The following is a 24,149-nucleotide window of genomic DNA, read 5'->3' as shown; positions in this document are numbered from 1 at the left end:
GAGAAATTGGGAAAGTGCCCTGAATATGCCCTCTCCCATCCATTTAAGAGTGCCCCACTCCCCCAACAGGTCCCATGGTTTATCCTTTTTCCATGTAATCTGATAGAGCACAGAGGTGTACAAAGCTTCCTTTGCAAATCCGATTCAGTCAACACAACCGGCAGCCTTTGAATGCAGGTGTGTCATTCCCAGAATGCATTGCTGCAGCTGTGCACTATGTGGACTATAAAATTAATCATGACCTCAGTCCACAGTTTAGTGGTTTGTTCATGCATTTGACCCACACAGTGTGTGGTGTGTAAGCATCCACTGGGCGTATCAGATGCACGAAGCAAACACGACTCAATCAATCAATCAAAAATATTTTATTCGGCTTTTGTAATAAAAACCATTAAAATCAGGGATACAACATTACAGGAAATTCCTATCCATAAATATTATCAATTGTCAGTTACCAATCATTATTAAAATATATTCCGAAAATAAACATAAAAATACATATTCCACAAGTTATATAAAAGTCAAAGTGGTCACACATTCAAGCCTACTCTATTCATAAAACTTAGTAGCAGCTACATCTAAACCTAACTGCAGCCTTCAAAACGCCAAGAACATGCCATAGCATGGACCCTGAGTGCATAGCTAAAAATATAAAAGCAGGACACACTTGAATAAAATTTGCTTTTATTAAAATAGGGATTAAAAATGTTTTTCTCGGCATCTTATAGTTACTGCAAAACATAAAAAAATGAATCATATGCTGAGGGGACTTGCCATCACAACTTCACGGCAACAGGGTCTCACCTTTTCTACTCCCTCGTGGGTGAGCGAGGAGGAGATGGAATAAATCAAAACGGAATCTTGTCAATAAAAAACAGTCATACGTGTTGGGGAGACCTAGGAGGTATGGCTCAGTAGATTGTACGGTTTTCAGGATAATTTATTTACAGACACTGGGCTTCATTAGCTCTCACTATTCCCTGTTTACCACCCACTGTCTGAAAAAGTTCTACTTGGCCCAAAGAAGATCCTTTCTTTCGATTGAATCCGGGTTACTAAAGATATCTGCCCCTCCTAAAGACCTAAACCCTTCCCGGATATATTTAAACCAAGGGATATCATGGGCATTGTCAAGGGCCATACAATCCCTTAGGATATCTTTGTTTAGGGTAGTCCCCTTATTCAACCAAACTTTGAGCCAGTAATATAGGGGGCGAAGCAACAACAAATCAGTCAGGTATTACATACCCAGTTCTTCATGTATGGTAAAAGTAGGGGTTCCCTGGGGGACGCATAGGAGACGACTCAGGAATTTATTTTCAGCTCTTTGTAGCTCCTCCTGAGATATATAGCCCCACATGTCACTGCCATAAGTTACCTGCGATAAACACTTTGCTCTATAGATCTCCAAAATTGGACCTATCGCTTTTTTGCCCAACTGTGAGGCAAAGTAAAAAATTGCAGAGTTGGCTAGTAAATATTTCCCTTTCTTTTTACTTCTCAAGGGGCCCATGTTTAGTTTGGCATCCAACATAACCCCCAGGTAAGAGAAGGCGCGAGTCTTAGGGACTGTAGTGGACCCGACCTTAAAATTAAAAGTCTCCTTTGAACTCCGCCCCACCTGCATCATGTATGACTTGGAGTTGTTGACCAGCAGATCCCGGTCCTCCATAAACTTCACAAAGGAGTTAAGTAACATTTACAGACCCCTCGCTGTCTGTGCCGTAAGGACCGCATTTCCCGCCTACTGTAATACCGGCAAACCACGCCGTTTCACCTGGGGAAAATCAACCTGTGTGTCAACTAAAACCTTCTTCAAGTTCTTAATTTATAAATTAAATAAAAAAGGGGCCAATATACATCCCAGTCAGACCCCTCTCTGGATTGGAAATTGTCGAGTAACCTTGCAATTGTTCGTACATCATACCTCCGCTTTGGTATACCTATGAAGCTCTCTTAGGAATAGGACAATGTCTTTGAAACTGCTTGGTAGGTAGTTCTATAGGGTATTGGCGCTCCTGGGCAATACGCAGATAAGTATACTCTAGTACTGAGTGAGGATTGCGGTGCATAAGGGTAGGGAGAGCCACCCTCCTCCCCAACATGTGGATGTCCACTGGTAAAAGAGAACCACAGTCCCCTGCACACACTAACAGTGTATCAATTATATCAATAATAGTGTGTCAAAAGCTTGAGTCTTTGCTGGAACATGCGCTTCAGTTTATTCACAACAGCCTTAGCCAACACGTGTTTCGTCGTGCTTACGGTTGTGCGCAGCGACTTCTTCAGGGCTATACTCAATGTGTGAAGCTCCTTAAATCTGGATGTATTTCTGTCCCGAATAAGATTCATTAGGGTCCAGTGTTAGACACACAGTTAAGACTGCACATATCTTGTGTCCAGAAATAATCCCTCCTATTCACAGTATATATATCCTGGATGTGTTTCCCAATGAGGAGTCTCTTAAACGAGGATTTAGTAATAGTGCAAGTTTATTCAGGCATGAATAAATAAAATCCGTGGTGCATTGCACCCACTCATTGCAGGTTGTATTAAAGAACAATGTCTGTCTATAGCAATGCACAATACGGTCTTCCAAAACTTATTTCTGTTGACACTATCAAAGGCAGAAGACAAGTTCATAAAGGCCAGATATATACTACCATATAGAGCGATGGTGTATTTGTTGACAATCATATATAAATTCAAACATTGGTCAACTGTCAACCTCCCTAGACAAAAACCATATTGAATATCAGTGAAAATGTTATTATTGTTTGCCCATGTAGACAACCTATCCAACAGGATATGTCCCACCACCTTGACAGAGTAGTCAAGTAGCGATATGGGCCTATAGCAGAGAGTGTTGTCCATATTCCCCTTTTTAAAGACTGGGACAATAGTGAATATAGACCAGGTGCTAAGTGGGTCCTCTCTAATTGCTTCATTGGTGGTGAGGACTGGCACCCACAGTTGCGGGTTAGATATGTAAAGGTCCGGGGGGATACCATCAGGCCCTTGTGCTTTATTGCTAGATAACCCTGCAATACCCTTACTGACTTCGTCAGCTGTGATTACAAGCGCCGACTAAGAATGCCTCTAAGAAAAAATTATTGGTGTTAGTTCGCGTCTCCTGCAGGCAAATCACATTAAATCCTTTTATGTAGGCAATCCATCCTGGGTCAGAGAACTTGCTTACCAATCCGGCTACATTCCATGAAATACATTTACAAGCCTTGCCATCCCCTAGACCTGTAGGGAGTAGCCCTGATTGCATTGGATGCAAGGATGCTGTCTCTATAGGTTCTATACAGGAAGGTCAGTCACAGGAGTCCATTGTTTCCAAAGGTGTAAACAAATGATAAAGGGGTAAATCTTGAGTTACCATCTGTCGGTCCAGCACGGGACGACCAGAATTAACCGGGAGCCTCCATGAACCCACCCTATTGGTCGTCGACGCACTGCTGAAGGATCTATAGAAATGCTGCAGCTGGGAAGCCAGGATAGAAGAGACAACCCCACATAAGTTGTTCTATGATACTGAATGTAAAATTCTCTCTCCCACATGGGATATGTTAAAGTTAACAATTACACTGTCTCCCATCAAGTTTTTTGTAGACCTCCTGACCCAAGAAACTCAACACACCATATTTATGAATTTCCTCAACCTTAGTCCAAGGGAAGCATTACGATCCAGCCAATGCAGAACCTTGTTCCTAGGTTGGTGAAATTCTTCAACGGAACCCGAGGAGAGCACCAAAACATTTCCAAGTACTATTACATATGGTCAAGATTCTGGTGGAAGATGTATAGTAGGAAGCTTCTTCCTCCGTCTCTCACTGCGGGGTCTGCTGTGCTGGTCTCTGTGATGACCACCCTCTCCTCTCAATAGCTCCCCCACTGATTATTTGGCTGGACCAGGACAGGCTGTCGGACACTGTAGTTTCGATGTCACTACTCCGACCAACAAGTCCATCTCCCGAAAGCTTGAATCTGCCAGGGACCGGGAGGAAGTTTGGCACTACCTTGCACAAAAGTTAATGGTGGCATATACCCACTTGGATTTAGATCAGACGTTATACTGCTTACTGACCGGGGACCGGTTTAAAGCCCCCGAAGAGGTGCTTTGAGGATCAGTATTCCCAGCTGGCCTGTATTGGCGAATCCTCATGAGCTCCAACTCCATTGTGGCTAAACGTTGCCTGATAGGATCTAGTTTGCACTCTATATTTGTCATCAGGGAGCCCATCCATCCTTCTATCATAGCCTCCATATCATCCTTGGACAGGGGATCTTACTGGTGTTGATAATTGCCCTTGGTCAGGATGGGTATCCTGGGTAGACTGGGACAAGCTACCCCCGATATGCATGGTGGGCTGGAAACAGGTCGGGGTACAGGGAAACGAGAGAGCCGGCAGGCCACCAGCTCGATTTCCTTCTCTACAATCCCAGCTGCCCTTAATAGGAATGCATCCATCGTTGTGGCTGGTGGCCCTGGGGGTACTTATATTGGACCTTTGCGTTTCCCCATAGTTCCCAGACAGGGTTAAACTAAACAGGTTAACCAGCAGACAGGACAAGTACAAAAAAGACTAAAGTGTAACTACAGTCACACAAGACAGACCTGGTAAATCTAACAACCTTGGCCGGGATTAAAAAAGTACAAGAAAACCCCTCCTACCTTCCCGTACTTGTAGTTCTACTTAATAATCGTCCACAAGGCTCCCTATCGGTACCTTCCCTTAAGGCTGCACAGGTGCGCCAAACTCCCTCTAGCGAGTCCCAGAGCCGAGAGGGGTGGTCCAGCACAGCCTCTTTCAGGCCCTGACGGACATGGACCGGCCTGCCCTTGCCTGGCTCCTCCCCTTCCTCCTTCCGCTGCAATTCTGGGACAACGAGTCCATTAGGTACAATCCAGGCAAACAGAGCAACTAGCGATCAGGCAGAAAGGCGTCCCACGCTGCAGGAGGCAACAATCGCTTTTCAGCACGTGACCAGTGGGTATGCTGCCTGGCTCCTCCCCTTCCTCCTTCCACTGCAGTTCTGGGACACCGAGTCCCTTAGGTGCAATCCAGGCAAACAGGGTAACTGGCTATCAGGCAGAAAGGAATCCTCAAGACTCAGATTATGCTTCCCTTTAGTAATGCATCGGAGTGCTATACACCGTCAACGTATGGAAGCTGTACATTCAGTGTAACTTTGCAGACATATGCCCTTAAACATAGGCTGTATCCAAAGACTGCAGGTTGTGTTTGTTGTTTCCAGGTTCAAACATAGTAAGTTATCCTGCAAGTTGTGCATTTTTAATACTTTACAAATACAGTAAACCTAGGGCCATATTTCGAGTTTAGCAGATGCAGGATGTCCGCCACAAAATGGTGAATGCTCCGCCCACCCTATTTAGAGTCCTAAACAGGGCGGACACAACAGCCACCATAGTCCACATAAGGCCTTGGCCTGCATCTAAATGATGTAGCTCACGTTGGTAGTACCTAAATGACAACTCTGTACGCTGTTTTATCACACACATGTAGAAATTATAATTCACACTTGAGGGTTGTTGGCTGTGTTTTGATAATCTCAGTAGTCCCACAACACCGGGTTAAACCATACATTATACGCACAACACACAGATACTTAACGTGATCTACAGACAAGTCGATGGTTCCATGCATGTTTGTTGTATTATACAGTACAGAATACCTGGATTTACACTGTGTGTAATAGACATAAATACTAAACACAAATTACACCCACTCTGCAGACTGTGTTCGATTCATTAGAGTGGTAAACAAAGTGCCTTGTTACAGGCTGTATACTGTGTACCAAACGAGAGCAATGAAAACAGGCCTGCGACTGATGATCGCAGGACATTTTTTGAGTATGTGAGTGTTATACATTACGGGCCTGATTCACAAAGGTAAACTTTGACTTAAGTATACAAATGTTTGGTATTTTCAAAGGTAAGCTACTACTAGTAACATTACTGCTAGTAAAGTTACTAGTAGTAAAGTTACTAGTATTAATATTACAACTAGTAGGTTTAGAAGCAATAGAGTTACTAGTAGTAACTTACCTTTGTAAATACCAAAAATTGGTAAACATAAGCTTAAATCTAAGTTTGCTACTTGAGTCTAAGTTCACGACTTTGTGGTATTCAGAAAGGTAAGCTACTACTAGTAACTTTACTCCTACTAAATATACTAGTAGCAAAGTTACTAGTAGTGAAGTTACTAGTAGTGAAGTTACTACTTGTAAATTAATCTGTGAATTCCAAAAGGTTGTACACTTACACTAAAGTCTAAGTTTACCTTTGTGAATCGAACCCACGGTGCACAGTGGCAGGCACTAATCAATGATGAACTGCAAAAGAATTGAGGGGCATATCAGCAACACCGGCGATAATTATCGCTCAGCGCTCTTAGCGTGAGGATAATTATCGCCGGGTAACGTGGATTTTTATCACTGAGATAGCGTGCTATTAGCAATGCTTATTTCTTCAGCGATAAAAATCCTCACGCTAACTGCCTAACGTGAGATTATCGCTGGAAACCCAGCGATAATCTCACGTAGTGTGGCGTTAGCTTGCTGATAGGGACTCACAAACTTGGCCATGATATCCACCTTCCATAGGATATCATGGCTAAGTCAGTCCTGAAGCAGGCGTAAGGAAAGTAGCGATAACAGGGGTTATCGCTACTTTTCCTGCCACTATGCTTCATAGCGTGGGGCTTGATGATAGAAGAAATGTCGCTTAGCGACATTTCTCCTGTCATGTTATGTCAGGAACGCCCACTTTGCATCTCATTAGAGATGCAAAGCTGGGCGTTAGGAATCCCCATGCTAAAGTTAGCGTGCCCTTGCTAATTAGGCGATAAAATTATCGCCGCTTTTAGGCCGAAAACGATAATTTTTTATCGCCAGCTTGTAAATATGCCCCTGAGTCATTGGGGCCAATTCACAAAAGCATTTATGAATACGAGAAGTATTGCTATACACCCTTTTGTTTGCTTTTGTGAATTGGCCCTGCAACCTCCAAATTCCTATTAGTATAAGTATAAAGAGGGCACACTCCTATGTATTTGTACTAATTGTATACGAATATTCCCTGATTATTCCCATTTTAGCGGTTTTGGGGCCATTTCACAAAGGCATGCTACAGTAGGTAAAAAAGTACTACGGGAGTACTACTTAGCATATTCCCAAATGCCTTGGTAAATAGGCCCAACAAGTTCGAATTTTTTTTTTTTAAAGTCGTAATTCTGCCCCTCCTGAGTGAGTTTTCCGCATGGTTGCAGATTTACTATTTCTGATTCACAAACCTATCCAAGAATGCGACGAGAAAGCTAGCCTGTCACAAATGACTTTCCTGGTATACTCCCTGGGAAGTCACTAATGCAGAATTGTCGTCCTTTGCAACTGAACGTTTTGTTCCTGGAATTTGTAAGGCATGTCTTTAGCACAACATTTTTCTCCTGCTTGTTAGGTATCCCTACATCTGCTCATCTAAATATTTTTCGGTAAGTCAGTGAGAACAGTTGTAAACATTGAATAGGCCAAATTCTAAGGTGTTTATTAGAACTATGCAGTGGTATATTTGAAATGTAAAGACAGGAAAATAAACAAGCGGAAAATAAATAGACGGGAAAAAATAAGAGAGTTTGTTCCACCAACACCATATACTATGAACAATGAAACACATAAACTGAAATGTGAACTGAATACCAGAGATATCTCTTTAAAGCTTGGGGCAGCTCAGTGACCTATGTTGCCCACAAAACCATGTTAGTTCTTCTCTGGTTGACGGTAATTGAATGAAATGTCTGCTATGAGTCTCTAATTGGCCTCGGTCGCAAGCTGATGCGGATATTAATGGGGCTTTGTTCTCGCAGCTCACCGAACTTTGACTTTCTGTCTTTTTAGGTGATGTTTACAGAGGAGGATGTCAAGTTCTACTTAGCCGAGCTGGCCTTGGCGTTAGATCACCTGCACAGCCTCGGAATCATTTACCGAGATCTCAAGCCAGAGAAGTAAGTTAATGAGGCAAAGCGAACTGGAAGATTGTGTGTGCACCGTGCCATCACACACAAAACTCCAAAATGGCCGCCACCACATCTGTGCACGCTTTTCAGCCCTGCAACAAATCATATTATGCATTGTTCACTTAACCACGCTTCCATTTTTGCACCTGATAATTTTTTTTAACTACGTTTGTCATATCTGTGGTCCTTATAAACAACAAGCAAGTAAATACAGCATTTTAGCAATAAGATGAAAGGAAAGAAACACAAGCATATACTATTTTTTTAAGATTAACAGAACAATTTTTGCATCATCCTTTAAAACTTGGGTACTCACAAAGTTTTTCTCGGGGGCCAAAAGAACAGTGTTTTGTGGCAGAGGGCCGCACCGATGGGCCTGTGGGTGGGGGTGGGGCTACTAGAGTGAAAAAAAAAAATCACCAGTTTTTCAAAACATTACTCGGATATTCAGCACAGGCCCTATTCAGCACAGGCCCTATTCAGCACAGGCCCTATTCAGCACAGGCCCAATGCAGCACATGTTTAACTGATTGCTTTGCCTTAGGCCTGACCTACACAGTTCTTAACTGTGCCCTGTTACAACACCTGCGCACAACCTGAACTCACACAGACAGGAAGGCAGCTCTTTTCACAGTATGGAACATAAAATTAATACGTTGCATAAAGTTACTTACAGAAACAAAACATCTTAGAAAAAAAAGGTAATTCTAGAGTGAACAAAATGTGAAGAAAGAACACAATGACATGGCTGTTCCCAGGCTGGGTGTCTTTTTTAATTTTTAGGTCTCGCCTGGCGTAAGACTGCGCAGACATGCGCAGTCTCGCTGATGAGATTTAATGATTTGGAGGAGATTTCTGTAGTGGGCTTTAAGCCCGCCCCTCTTTTCCATTGGCTGGCATCACGTTTATGCTAAACGGTGGCCAGCCATTGGAATAGAGCGTCTAGTGACGTACACTTTTCTCTTTTAGAGCGGTCCCAGTTGGACTGGCTCGGTTCCTTTACGTTTGTGGTAAAAGCTTTTCTTATCTTTATGGGGCCATGTGTTTCAAACATATGGCCCCATAAAGACAAGAAAAGCTTTCGTAAAGGACGAAAGTGAAAGCGGACTGGGGAGCAGTGGGGGCTCTGCAGGCGCCTGTGCGGGAGGGAGGGCGGGTCATCGGTCATGCCTAGTGAGACTTGTGACCCAGAGGGAGTGCGCCTCCCTCGCTCCAACACTTCCGTGCTCTGCTCTGTGTGCTTTTCATGTGTGTGTGTGCCTACTGGGAAGGGGAGGAGTGCCTGGGTCCCTCCCCGTGACTCACTTCCACCCCGGTTTGGGCGCGGACAGATCGCCGGTGCTGAACTGTACAGTGCTTCCTGCAGACGGCACTCAACCCCCTGCTGCCCAGCCCCGCAGCTCAGCAGTGATCAGTTTCTTTTGAAGCGATTCTCCAGCCTGAGCCTGGGGTCCTACAGAGGGAGGATTCCTCACTGTCAGAGTGAGGCACGCCTGCTGTACTTTCCCTCCCTGATCCATCATGAGAGTTCCTCTGGAGCTCTCCGCTACCGAGCCCCCTTTGCGGTAGTGCCCCCTGCGCGGGCCCTTCTGTGTTCTTTGTGACAGCTCCGTCAGTGCCCTCTTTCCAGGGCGCACTCTGGACGTCCGGCTGCAGCGCCTCCTTGGCACCACTCACTACCTGGGCCCCGGATGACAGCGGCACCTCCGGTTCACTGTGACAGCGACCGCCCGCGGGGGCTCTTCCGTTGAGGGTGTTCTCTTGCTTCAGCTGTCCCGACACTCGCCTCAGGGACCCGGGCGCTGCCTCAGGCTGGTGAAGAGGTGCCACGCCCCCCAGTGGCAGGGCGGAGGGTACCTGCGCGCCCATGCAGCCCGCGGCAGAGGTGGGTGGCGGGAATAAAGGCGATACCAGAGGCGAGGAGGAGCAGTGCAGCCCGAGCCTCACGGAGGAGCCAGCCGTCACCTACCGGGACTTCGTGAGCCGCAGCTACGTGGAGCTGATGAGCGTGAACCAGCACTCGGTACACGCTCTCAACTGGAGGTGCCTCTACACCAGCCGCACCAAGCTCAAGGCTTCCAGCCACACCTCGGCGTTGCTCTCTGGCTTCGCCATGGTGAGGCTCTGAACGTATGTCTGTCCGTCCGTCTGTCTTTGCGTGTCTTCACTTGGCGGTCGCTGTGTGTATCTCCAATTACGTGTTCTCCCTGAACTACTTCTGTCACTGTCCTGCACAAGTGCATGTTCGTATGGCTGTTTGTCGCCCCTATTTTCCTCCATTCTCCCTTTAGCTCATTTTATGAATGTGCTCTCACTGATCAGGACGATTTGATTAACTACCAGCAGTATGACTGTTCAGAGGCATAACACAGGCCTCTGCGGTCCCTGTGGTGCGTGTGTGTGGGGAAAGCCATTTAGGGAGCCCCATCCCATTTAAGTCCCCCCTATTGAGCCATGACCAATTAATATCTTTGAGTTATGGGAGAGCGAGAGGTGCGGGGGGGCTCCCCACAATCTGCAGGAGGGCCCCAACAGTTTGCGTTACAACACTGACTGTTAGGTGTGTATGTCAGTGGGTGACTGTCCCAGTGTGTGCGCCTCTGTCAATCTATAGCTGTGTACTTCTGTGTTTCCTAGTATAAAATGTAATATAGCTCAATGGACTAATGCGTCCTTTGTATAATTATGTGTGTTAGATTGATGGTTACTGGTTCCAATCCTGGTGCTGTTACTCAGCTTTTAATACTTCTGAGGTCGGTAAAATGAGTGCTATTGAGTTGGGTCCTTCATCAGGGCTCCTGGAAATCTGCAATATTTCGCCCTGACGTTTTTTTGCCTTATTATGGATTTACACCATTTGCCACATAATCCATTATCTGCTACGTAATCTGCAAATGTTTGCAAAGAAAATCTTTCTAGCTCAAACTGATCAAAAGTTACTAAAAACACAGTAGCTTGTTGCCTCTTGATATTCCTGGATTTGAGTGCTAAACTAGTTCTAATGAGGTGAAACCTTTGCCCAGATATTGTGTTAACCCTTGTAAAAATGTCAACGTAAAGCTATCGCTAAATGTGCTGCATTATGCTGATTGATTGTCTTTTCTTGCTGAATAATTTAGTCAGACATGCAACATAATTTGGTCCTTCCCTACTGCATAATCCCCGAGGCCCTCGTCATGATTAACAACTGTTTTCAACGCCTAGAGATCAGAGAAAATTTAGAGAGCGCTACACAAAGTATAGAAATTATTATTTGTCCGTTCCTGCAAATCTCAGTGCTTGTTCATCCCCAACTAGTTCTATCTGTTCTTCTGTGACACAGAGACTGGGAGGCCTTGCATCAGTGAGTGCATGCTTAGTGAGGCTTGTGACACAGCGGAGGTGGACAGCGTCCCCTACGCGGGTTGATGAGGGCGCAGGGATGGACTGGGAATCAAAAATGCGCAAACAGCCCCGATCCCTTTGTCTCCTCGCGGGCTCTTTCCATCCACTCTGTTGCTCCCCTCTCCTTCACCCACTCTCTCGCTCCCCTCTCCCTCTGATCGCTTTCTCTCTACCTCCCGTCTTCCTCTCTTGAAGCCTCCCCTGCCTGCCGGGCAGCTGGGAAAAGTGACAGAGGCTCCAAACCACCCTGGGTTTTCGAAACCGGCCTCCCCGTGCTCCAGCACAGTGAGGAAATGCGCGGTCCTGAGTAGGTTTCCCTCCCCCTTCTATACCTACCAGTGGAATGAAAGGCCTGTCCGGTCCTAGAGGTTCCCCCCACCCTCCCTTTCCACGCACCGGCTGCCGGTGCCGACCTGTCCTGATCACGCGCTGTTCCGGTCACCGTGCTCCAGTGCCTGGCGCAGCCGGTACAGCCGCCTAGCGCCACGTGTGATGCGGGCCACTTGGAGCAGCTTCATCCCTTGTCTCTGGAGAAATGTGTTTGCCTTCCGGTGGCAGTCAGAGCCTTACCCCTCGGTTTAAGGGGCTATAGATTAGAGGTGGGCCACCCAGCAAATGAACGGGGAGAGCTGAGCCAGGGGTCCAGCTGGGCTCGAAGAGCCCCTGCACCAGCTGAGCCTGCAAACATGCTATATAACACCATTAGCAAAGCAAATGGCTTTAACTTAATCAAAGGCGAGGCCTATTGCATTTTCAATGCTTGTTCTTGAATGCAGCTTGTGGTGAGGCAGGGGGTGGGGTCAAGGCAATAGTAGTGCTCCACGAGGACGCCCCCTCCCGAGGATGACTCCACTAGTTTTAAGGCTCTGCAGAGACCCAAATGCGTTAATTAGGTCACCCTTGTTATTATCGGCAATCCTTTTTATTTGCATTGTCAGACTGGGAAAGAAAATAGACCAGGCACCAAAATTAAACTGGCCCACATTTGTGAATTACATACGTATAAAAAAGTGGGCCATGTTTGCAAATTGCAAGCCAGAGCTGCACTTACACTGAAGAAACACATTAAAATCATATCTAAATAAACCATTTACTTATCTTTGGTAAAGCACTCTTTGAGAGAGGTTTATTTGCAATGATGGATGTAGCTGTTGCAAGAGTACATTGCGATATTAATATCGGAGGTGTCCTTAGAGGACTCATTTATTTTCTTTATCCCCTCTAGACATTACAGCCTGAGCAATGAATCATTTCATAAAATCATCATAACTGGCTTGTTGGTCAAAGTCTGTATACGTGCAAATGTGAGGTCAGGGCAGACTGAAGAGCAATATTGTATTTTAGTTGTCTTTCTATTTTTAATGTTCTAATTAATTTGTAGCAAATTGATTATTGTATTGCGTAAATAATATTTGAATGGTTGTATTTAATATTGTAATTCTGATTTAAAAACAAAACAAAAACTCAATTTTGATCTCACAATTGATTTATGGTTTGTTTTGTGTGTAGTCTAGAACTTATTCATCCTATTTTTTCATGTGTGAAATCTGCAGAAACAACCCATATATAAAGGTAAACACAGTCTAAAAAATTATGAATAATTCACACAATAAATTAGATGAGTCTCATTTTGAAAAAGAAGCACATGCAATACCGTCAGGGGATTGTGGAGGCGGATCATTTTAGGAAAATCAATAATATGCATTTTAAATTGTATTGTCCATTAGTTTTCATTAGGGTTTTGACATAGTTGTATATTTATATAACCCAATATTAGCATGCGAAATAAAAAAAACTGTAAGTCCGCATAAACATTTAAGGTTAGGTAGTGTGCGACACTCCACACCAGGAAAGACATGCCTTTGATGGTTGTAGTGATGTAGGCTTGCAAAAGTTTGAAGAAGATAAGTCAATGGTTCGCTTCACCCGGGAAGGTTTTACAATGTGTGATAGTGATACAGAGGTAAAATTACAAGAACAAATCAGGGGTAAATAAATACCAATTTAGAACTGACAAGCTGGAAGAGTTCGTCGGTGACAATACAGGTATCTGTGGTGGGTCAGGTGTAGATCTGCAGTGGTATAACTATGAGGATGGCCTCCCGGAGGTGTGTCTTAACCTGTATGGATGGAAAGGAATACAGAGTAGTGCACAGCCCCTGCAGGAGCCAGGAGAGAGTTCAAGGGGAGAAAAATAATTTCAGAAACATAGGGTGAGGGAAGGAGGTAGGGCTTGCAGGTTTCTTCCCTGTGGAGGATCATGCTCTCGGCTTTCTCCCAGTCTAGGTGATCATGGTTCCATTTATCAAGCAAGAGGCAATGGCCTGCTTGCAAGTAGTAGTGACAAGTCAAGGAAACGCACAGTGCTATTTTAGCTTTTTTTGGCTGCTTGAATATTCCTAATGCACAGGCTGTGCAAGACTCTAATCTGGAAGGTCCCGATAAGTTGGCCACCTGCTGAAGGACGCCCTACTAGAATGTGGACAGTTCGAGACTGCTTCATAGCATATGGCAGAAGTCCATCAATTGGGACCCACAGTGGCCATAAGCTGCGCTGACTGTAGGGAATAAGTCATTGAGTTTTGACGGGAAGAAATAAGCTCTGTGGTGGATGAACAACTATATTGATTTAAAGTGATCATTGCTTGCCACCTTCAGTGGGTATGTAGAGGCTTTGATCCATTCCTTTTCATGTAATGTGCTTAGGAGCTCAAGTTCCCAGGTGTCACTGACTGGTTGAAGCGAGATTTGAGTGTAGGTCTAGATGGCTTTATGAGCCCAACTATCAATTCTGCTGCCATTTCCCACGGTGTATATGGATTCTACTAGTATGTGAGGGTCTTCTTCACTTTTGGTGATTGCCCACTTAGCTCAGAGGGTATGCAGTAGCAAGCCTTGTATTAGGAATTGACCTTCATGTAATCCAAACTGTTCTGTAAGACAGGAGAAAGGTAAAAATTGCCCATCAAGAAAAAAGATGTACAGGCATTTGTTTAAACAATGTAGTGCTACATTCAGGTGTGTCTTGGGGAGAGGGAGTTCTAGAAGTACTAACTACTAAAGATCTTGATGACTCCATATCATGGCCTTGGCAGTCAGTTCTTCAAGCTCTCATCCCGAGCATCAGCCGAAACACCACTGTAGTTTGCGGACAGAAATTAGGGACCCCCAACCTGCCCCAGTCAACTGGAATTTTAAGCATAATTAGTGCCACCCTAGAATGCCAAGTATGCCAAATGAGTTTTCCTGGTTTAGAGTCCAACTCCCAGAATGTCTTCAGCGGGAGGAACAGTGGCAGGTTAACAAAATATAAAAAGAGGAGCAGGAGCATTAACACCTTAGCAAAGGCAACCCGACCCGTGACCGAGAGTTACAAACACTTCCAGAAGCCTTCTTGAGTTTTAAGGGTCCTGACCACTTTGGCAAGGTTGCCCTCGAGGATGTCCTGGTCAGTGTGGTAGTTTTAGATGAACAGGTAGAGAAGGAGCTATTTTCTCAGAGGCGGAACAACCTCCTAAGTCTAAGTCAACCTGTGGGAAAGAAAGGGCTGGTGAGAAGAGACAAGACTTTTATAGCGGACGTGGAGACCTGATTGCGGCTCACATTTGGTGAGAAGTCTTCCTATACTGGAGTGGTTGCTACGTAGATCTCGCAGATATAGTGAAACATCATCAGCATGGAGATATTTGGCATAGGTTGTATCATGCAATGGGCTCCTCTTTGTCTCTCCCTCCTCCCTCACCTGCACCATGAGTGGCTCAATGGCTAATGCGAAGAGGCAGAGGGGAGAGGACAGTCCTGTAAAGTACCTCAGTGAATTGGGAAAGGGGAGGAGATAAGTTGGCCCAGTCAAATTCTGCTAAGTGGGGTAGTATAGAAGAGCTTTATGGCTCAGCACCCAAAAGCATTGTCGGTTAGTACCCGAACAGGCAGTCCCAGCTTAGGGTATGGAAGGCGTTTTCCAGGTCTAAAAGGAAACAGGCCTCTCCATCAAGGAGCCGTTATAACATTCATCTTTAATTGACTTTCATTATTTGTTATATTGCAAATCTCAAGGGGCAGCAGAATGATGTGTGAATGAAGAGACATTTATCCCACAGCTGGAAAAGAGCCGGCCTCTGTAGTAAGCAAACAATTATAAGATAAAAAATACCCAGAGCCTAATTCTGAGTGCCCCCGCAGTTTTGGGTGATAATAGTGCACCTGGTAAATAGCAATACCACAGACTACAGTATTCACTAGTTAAAGTGTTACCCACCTACTGCAAGCTTCAAAAATTTTAATGAGGCATAACATGTAGCATTGAAGTTTGCATATCCGCTGACCACATGTTTTGCTTCAGGTGCGTTGCTTGACTTATTTAACATATATTGTTAATGCAAACCTGGAACCAACTCGGGAAATGATGAGTTAACTATGTTAGGAATAGAAAGGCTGCATTAAATTGTCTAGGAATAGAGCATTTATATGTTTCTAGATCCTCATGCAAGCACTCACCACCAATATATTTCATTTAGTAAGGTGTACAAGTCCACTCAATGGTTTGATCCAGGAACTAGACTTCCCATATTATATACTGTTGTGTAATTTAAGAACCTCATACATTTGTCATTGACTTTGCCAGAGCTTTCTGTGCACTTGTGTTATGTTACCATTTGTGAATCCTTCTGTAGGAAATTCAACGAAAAGCAGTTGTAATGACGTGCCTCTTAGAAGTTGATAAAAGGTATGAGGATGCTGTTCCTCCTATACCGATGTAGGCCCTAGTTTATCCTCCCAGCTTTATCATCCTGCACACTCACCGTGAACTTTTACTGTTCTGTTCTTATTTCTCTTTCTTGGGTGCCACACCTGCTCCTAATTCCATTTACTTTTCACACCAATTTCTTGACCCCTTAATTGGAGCACAATGGCACAGCTAAACCAAGACTTGGTGCGGGGCTCTTTGAAAACTCCCCTGGAGGTGCTGACCAGAACCACTATTTCCAGTCCTGCTAATACCTCAGGCAACCTAAGCCTAAGTAGGCATGACACACCTAGCACGGGAGACAGTCGTAGCTCCTCTTTAATATCAGCTTTGCTTCCTACCCCCAAACCTCAGCTACTCAAGGAGGCAGGTTGTGATCCACTGAAGTACTTTAAATAGCTTTCTCAGCTGATTCAGTGATGTTTGCTCCCACAGGGAACTGAGAACCAGGTCACAAGGAGCATTCTGGGCATCCTTTAGGTCTGTCCCAAAAGGAAAAAATAACCAAATGGCAGATGGTCTCGTTGTCAAACAATCCAAAATCATTACTGTCTACACTTTCTTCCTGTGGTGACTACCATTATGATCAAGAAATGCAGTACAGAAACATGGATGGTGGCCATGATCCAAACAGCTTCCTACGAATGTATGATATACAACATACAGGATCAATCTGATCTCTTTCTTTGAATATGGTCACCTTTTCTAGCTTGAAATACCGATGCTAACGTTAATGATCCTTCTACGCAGTAATTTAATTTCTACTTCCTCTTATTCTCATTCATTATTCATTATTGGTGGTTATAAACCTTAACACATATTGTATTTATGCCGTCCTGAGCACGGAAGAGGTTATCTACTATTTGTTGTTGTTTTTAATAGCTATTCACCAGAACTTTTACATGTAATTCTGTATCTTTTAATATACTATACATGTGTGTTTCTTTGCTTACACTTACATTCTCCACAGTATGCCTATTTTTTTCAATTATTGTTTGTACATTTCTCTATATTATCCAGTTCACTCTCTTTTTCTATCCTTGTCTCGTATTTCCTTTTCCCACTTCATCTCCCTTGGTCCTGTAACAATATATTCATAGACCTGTAACATAATTTAATTTATTTAATTTTGTTTATGTCACAGAATATTGCTTTTTTTATTTCTTTGAATCAGCCTAATTAATTAATGTTATGGTAAGTATTTATCGTATTTATCTTACTTTATCTTACCTTATCTTATTTATCTTTTAGAATGTCCTCTCATACATTTATATATATGTACGTCAAATGAAATTACTTAACCCTTATATTCACCTTTTACCTACTCGCATTGCTTTTCTAGTGTGTCTTTTTCTCCTTGGAACATACTCATATTGTATTATGCTTCATATTTGTACATTTTTCAAATATCGATTTCTTTTGTGATCCCTTCTTTCCTTACCCCTCTATTCCCCTTCTTCCATTAATTCCATCTTTTATGGCCTCAATATAAATCCAAATATGTGTCCTTGCATTTATATGTTTATGTTTTTTTAAATTATATAATATGATTAATTATTCAGAAAGTGTTACTATATGCTTATATATAACAACGTTCTTATATATTTATTTTATGATAATACATAGAGTTATCATAATATATGTATTAATTCTATTTATAAATTTCAATAAAAAATTGAAACACAAGAAATGCAGTACAGATGTTTTGCCTTTCTGAGACGTACAACCCTTTGTATACGGTGTCAGCGTGGGGGGCATTGACAATACTGTCAAGTGGACTGCCCCTACATGAGACCTCAGACCCATTGCTTTGTTTTTGTTGTCTATTTCTTCACTTATTGATGCTTGCTTCGTTGTTTTTCAGCATTCTTTTAGACGAAGAAGGTCATATAAAGATCACAGGTGAGCAACTGTTCTAAGACCTTTACAATTTCTGGAGAATCATGATAATCATTTAACACACATTAGAGGGCCTCTTGGAGGTTGCTATTCAGTACACTCTTTGCATGTGCACACAGTCTCGTATCTCCAGTCTGCAGCGTAAGTCCTCTTTACCATGGTAAAATACTTGCTTACACGTAGGTAGCAGGTCGGTTAAACAATTGAAGAATTTGCATTTAACATTAGTTGGTAGATCAATGGCATTAATTTGATCAACAGTTAAGAATGAAATTCTGCAAAGATTCATAGACTGGGCTTGGGCAAAATTGTAATTACGCCAACACAATTTTGCATTGTACAAATTTGCATGACTCTTGTGTACAGGAGACTGGTATGCACAAAAAAAAAAACGTTATGCTTGAGAGACATTTCCTGCTCTAACCAATGTCTTGCTGGTATCTCGTGTGATGTTTTACACAAAATATCCCCTCACTTGCAATTTTCACTTGAAATATTGGAAAAACACATTACTCATTTTTTCACATATTTGTACATAATTTTCCTGAAATGCTGTAAACAATTTGCTTAATTTCACACACCTCTAATTCACTTATACCATACAGAAAGCATGCAGATAATTGCACCATGCACGTTACCCACTGAACTATATGTAAGTATGCAAACTTGTCAAATGCAGGTTACACTCAGGTCGCTAAAATAGCGGCATTAATGTACTGAGCGATCTCACTTGGAATAGAACGCATGACATCAATGGCGGCTGCTGCCAATCCGAGGTGGGGAGGCAGGAAAGTAAAAAACGAATAGAATCAAAAATAGAAACTTACCTTTCCTGCAGTCTGCCGTGATCTTCTCCTGCGCCGCTCCACTGCTCCCCTCCTGATGACACTACAGTTCCCATGGGCGCAGGCTCCCAAATCACACCCAATCCCAGCGCTTCTCCCAGCATGAGAGAAATGCTGGGATTGGGCAGAGCAGGCCCGTTTTGTGCTCCAGCAGGGTCTTGGTGTCTATGCCCCTGAGACCTAGGATATCGCCAAGGGAACAGCCTGGAGATATCCAATTGCGCATTTGGGCCATGGACTCGTAGGGCCTGCCTTCGCCACTCCCCCTGCTGTGTGACACTGCTGCCTGGCCCCACCCCACCCCCGACTCGGCGGGCTGTAAGTAAAAATAAAATCACAATAACATAGTTTTATTGTCACTTTATTTTTCATCCTACTGCTGCGTTTTAGCAGTGGGGCGACTCTTTCCTGCCATAGCGGAGAAGCGGCGCCTGCCTGGCCTTCAGGTTTCAGGCATGGCTGTGCAGGAGGCACATTAACATTCATTGCACTAATTTGCATAACTATGATACAAAGTTGTAATTAAATAACAGAATAGCAGTTGCATTAAAGGAAGAGTAAACATGAGAATAAAGGCTCAGTGGACTAGGAGCTGAGCACAAGCTAACAAGGAGTCACATGCCACGTGAGCCAGAACATTTCTGTCATACACTGATGAGCCAAAACTGACAGATTACTGAGCTCTCAAAAAACACCTTAGTTTCATTACCTTTAGAAATGCTCCTAAATAACACCTATCCTTTACTGACAAAGGAGCTCCAAACGTGCTGATTGACCCCATCACTGAAAATGTATCTTTGAGGAAAAACTAGTCCACAAACGCTCCTTGGGCAGATTGGATGTTGATTTGGTACACTGTTTCGCAAACATTTCGTAATTTCGTAACCCTCCCCCTCCCCCAAACAAAAATGTTCAATGTCATTAGCCTAAGCCATGTGAGGCTGGCTTGTGGGGGTGCAAATAAGTCTTTAGCAGCAAGAATACCATCAAGGTCTACAGGGGCCTTCCAACACTCGTGAAAGAAGAGCCCACAGAGTTTACTCTTGGTTGACCTGTCTTTAAAGCAGCTCCCTGCCATAGAGAGAAGGGCCCGGCAGGAGATAGAGAGAGAGAGATGAAGGGGTAAAATAAAAATTCCTTTTAGGTGGGACAACCAGGGACAGCTGTGAGAGGCTGATACACACCAGTCCATAATGACCGAGGGGAGGAATGTTGGGAGGGAGTAATGTTGCAGGGAGAGTATGAGCCAAATGAACTGCGTTGCTGTGAAGTCAACATCATCCAGCAGGTACCACATCTATGTTGCAAGTTGAGGACCTTGGAGATGTACCCTCAGCTATATGCCCTGAGAATTGCCATACAGATACTCACATTCAGTCATCAGACGTCACATAAAACTTAACATCTTTCTTTCTGACTGTTTAGACTTTGGACTGAGCAAAGAGGCCATTGACCATGACAAGCGGGCCTACTCATTCTGCGGAACCATAGAATACATGGCCCCAGAAGTTGTCAACCGGCGAGGGCACATGCAGAGCGCTGACTGGTGGTCTTTTGGTGTGCTAATGGTAAGGATGGAATTGTCATTTTGTTTTTTATTTCATGTACATCTTCGATTTTGTGCATACTCCAAAGAAACTATTTTTAACAGAACATAACATGCTCTTGACATTTATTCATATTGCAACTAAAGACAATTTAATTGCATGGGATACTGAGATTACATATTGTTTCCTCTAAATTGAATCTTACTTTGCTTCTCTGCGTGCTAAATGTTATAATTAGCATTAAATTATGACTGCACAGGGACGTCTCAAATGAAAGCCACCTTCCACTAAAAACTCTTGAAGTTGCAGCCCTTTCTTTTTCTCATTGTTGATACCATTGGTGAATATGATACATTAATATCAGTTAGCTAATCCAAAAATAACGTTTTTATGTAGGAAGTGACTGTGGAAGAAAACGTGTTTAACTATGTGCCATATTCAGCCACGTAAGGTGAATAGTGGTCCTGTGTTTTCATTCATATACATTGAATATTCAGGTGTCCAGAATGTAATATGCTATATATAATCGTTGTGTGGAGAGGGGCAATGGCACAGGAGAGGCAAAACCACGAGTGGGTCATGATGCAAATCCTCTCATATCAATAATGGAAATAAACTTGCTTTTTTTGGTAGTCGATATAAGCAAATATATTTCACTTGAACCAGGACGCAAGAGGTTAAATACACGTAGTAAATGTACAATTATTTTAAATAGGTCTTGTATCTATTAAAAGGCTTGTGCTGAGAGAATTAGCTTTATTTTTTCACAGTAGTTATTATTTATGTCAGTAATGCCGTGGAATTTGACCTGTAAACCATCATAGTAAATGCTTTACTACGCCTCATTTATATTCGCTGGTATGACATAGGTATTTTACGTATAATTGACCTCAAATCTTTAATAAAGGGTTATTTTGATGAGCTACTAAGAACATAGATTAACCTGTGTTATAAAAACATGCAAACTAACCTTAAAAAGCTTAAGTTGAAGGGAAATATTAGGATGTTATGAAATGTTAGGACTATAAAGCACTAAAATCCCCATTTATCGTTGGCTATGCAGTCATTTCCACTCTACCTCCCCATGCACTACTCACTTCACATGGCACCAGGCATCACTTGTCAAATTAGATAACTGATGGTGGACTCACATATATGGCCACCTATATCATACGGAAGGCCCTGGTTTGATCTAAAGAGTGCGCCAGGCACGTGCCAACAGGCGCATCATGCTTAAAAGTGGCAGCGAGCCTCTTTGTAGTGGAAAATTAATAGCATCTTATGGGACTCATGTCCTGGCAGGGAATAGATGTCAAAAGGGGTTCTAAATTACCCTCAAATTCATTTCCCCCAATTCTAATAAAGACTCACTCTGTGGCTGATTTTACACTATGAGGAGACCAAGCTGCCCATAACATGTTTGCAATCATTTTATATTGCTAAATATGTTCACAGCTGCCAGTTTATTGCAATAATTAAAGAATATATAGTTTATATTCTGGGGGGGCCCGAAGAAACTGTTTTCATGTGGAGGGGCATGTCATGGGAAGTTTGAAGATCACTGCTTTAGTGTCACTGGCAGGTAAAACACGTTTTTCCACACATAATTTAGAGAGATAGCAGGCTGCAATACCACTGCAGGCAATAGATGTTCTCACAGATGTTTCATACATTAGAAACATTGGAATTCTATAAGCAGGCAAATATTGCCCCAACAGTCGTAATATACAGTTGGATGGGTAAGACCATTTCACTTTATTGTTAGATTTACTTAAAATCATTACATTATTGAGTATAAAATGAAATGATCAAATATAAACCCCAGAAAACAGTGAGTGTAAAATAACAATTTTAAAAAGCACAAATCAAGCTTCTAAAGTAAAAGGATTGTTTGGTTTGCTAATAACTTTGTCGCCGTTTGATAAATTGTCACAAAAGTTTCCAGAAAACAAGGTTCATCCACCTAAGCTTAATTTTCGAATGTTTTGAGAAGATCCGTCAAGTAAGGTATAGGTATTTAGATCTCGGTGCCATACGCTTGAGGAGGCAGCACGATTTAGACCAGTGGCCTTCTGGAGAAGACTATGGTCTACTCTGGAGCTGGTAGTTTATGCTAACGCATTGAAAGATGTTATTGGAGCCGATACATCCCACAAGATTCTCTGGCTACAAAAGGTTAAAAGTGGTCTACAAGATATGGGTCTAAGCCATCTATGGGAGGATCCTGTCGGTAACTCTTTCCCCCCTAAGAGGATCTTCAAAGAAACATATTGGAACATGGTTAGAACAAAGTCAGCACTCCACTCCTCGAATACCTCTTTGACTAGGTTATTTCTGGAGTACAAAAGTGTGGCCAAATATGAGGACTACTGGGATTTTATAACAAAACCAGGTGATAAAAAAACTCGATTTTCAGTTTAAAGTAGGTACCCTTCCGGTCAAAGCTTTCACCTGTAATTGGAAGAGCGCACCGAGCAACACATGTGTCTTTTGTCCTGAGCAGGTAGAGACAGTCCCCCATATACTCTTTATCTGTCCGGCGTACAAATCTCCCAGAGCCAAATGGATTAAAGCCTTATGTTCCAACATGGGCACCCGATCTTGTGCCACTGCTCTCCGCATATTAACATCAAATACTGAGGTGCATATTGTGATAGCCGTGACCAAATTCTTGAGTTGGGCGTGGAAAATAAGGGCGATTAAGATGAAGACAATCTGAATATATGTTAGCACTTTAGGATTAAGTTTAATTACCCACAGGCCCTGGCGGAAAGTAATTTTTTAAATAACTATGAGATGTGCTTTGAGTATCTCATCCTCATTTTAATGTTTTGTTTTATCATAATTTTAGAATGGGATGTAATTCTTTTTTTTTTTTTAGTGACATGTTTTTAATTTTTAGTGTTTTTAATACTGCGCTTTATTGCTAAATGTATTTATACTAAAATGCTATAAATGTATTTAATGGATGTGTCTTTTATGATCATAATGATCGCAATAAAGAAGTTTTTGACTTGACTTGACATCATTGATGCAACACTGCATGGCATGGGCATTAGTCACAGTTCCTTCCGTTAACTGTGACTGATAAATTTCAGTGTTTTTTAAGTTTAAAACATTACGTTTTAACTGACATTTTCACCTAACTATAATGCCACTTTAATCTATATTTTTTCTCTTAATTTCTATGTCTTTTGTAATGTAAAGAAACATATTATACAGATATGTATATATACTGATGTTTAAAATGCAATGATCTTTGGTAAGAAAGCTATGAACTTTTAATACATTTCCCTACTTAGCCACTAGATTGACGGACTTGTCCTTATGAATCGAAGGGTGACGTCAGCGCATAACATAGACACGAGCGAATGCGTCGGATGCCATGCGCCACTGGCAGTCGGGTGCATACGGGCACATCCCACGATGTGAAAAGCCTGATTTTTTTTATATATATATATATTTCTATATAAACTTAAAAAATAAAGTTTAAAGTAACGTTATAGTCAGCTGTGATAAAAAGATCTGGTTTTGTTTTAAAATAAACCTTAGACATTCGCTGAAAAAAAGGTTAAATTAATGTAATAGGTGTATATGTCAGTGACAACATTACTGTTTTGAACTAAGAAAACCACAGATATTCATGCTCCTGCAATGCACTGCTTATGACCCCGCATATTACATC

General features: G+C 42.7%; 1 protein-coding gene across 1 annotated transcript in view; it reads left to right on the top strand.

The window, feature by feature from the left end:
* Positions 1–24,149, top strand: part of LOC146817972 (ribosomal protein S6 kinase alpha-2) — a 1,223,136-nt gene that overhangs the window by 580,885 nt on the left and 618,102 nt on the right. Inside the window, exons 6-8 of the mRNA XM_085611448.1 lie at positions 7,924–8,030; positions 18,038–18,075; positions 20,343–20,485. Of these exons, the coding sequence (XP_085467574.1) occupies positions 7,924–8,030; positions 18,038–18,075; positions 20,343–20,485 (288 nt within the window). The remainder of the gene's footprint in view (positions 1–7,923; positions 8,031–18,037; positions 18,076–20,342; positions 20,486–24,149) is intronic.

Source organism: Triturus cristatus, chromosome 6 (genome assembly GCF_964204655.1).
Source record: "Triturus cristatus chromosome 6, aTriCri1.1, whole genome shotgun sequence".
NCBI classification, from domain to species: domain Eukaryota; kingdom Metazoa; phylum Chordata; class Amphibia; order Caudata; family Salamandridae; genus Triturus; species Triturus cristatus.
The sequence above is the reverse complement of the archived record's forward strand: the minus strand, read 5'-3'. Positions and strand labels throughout refer to the sequence as shown.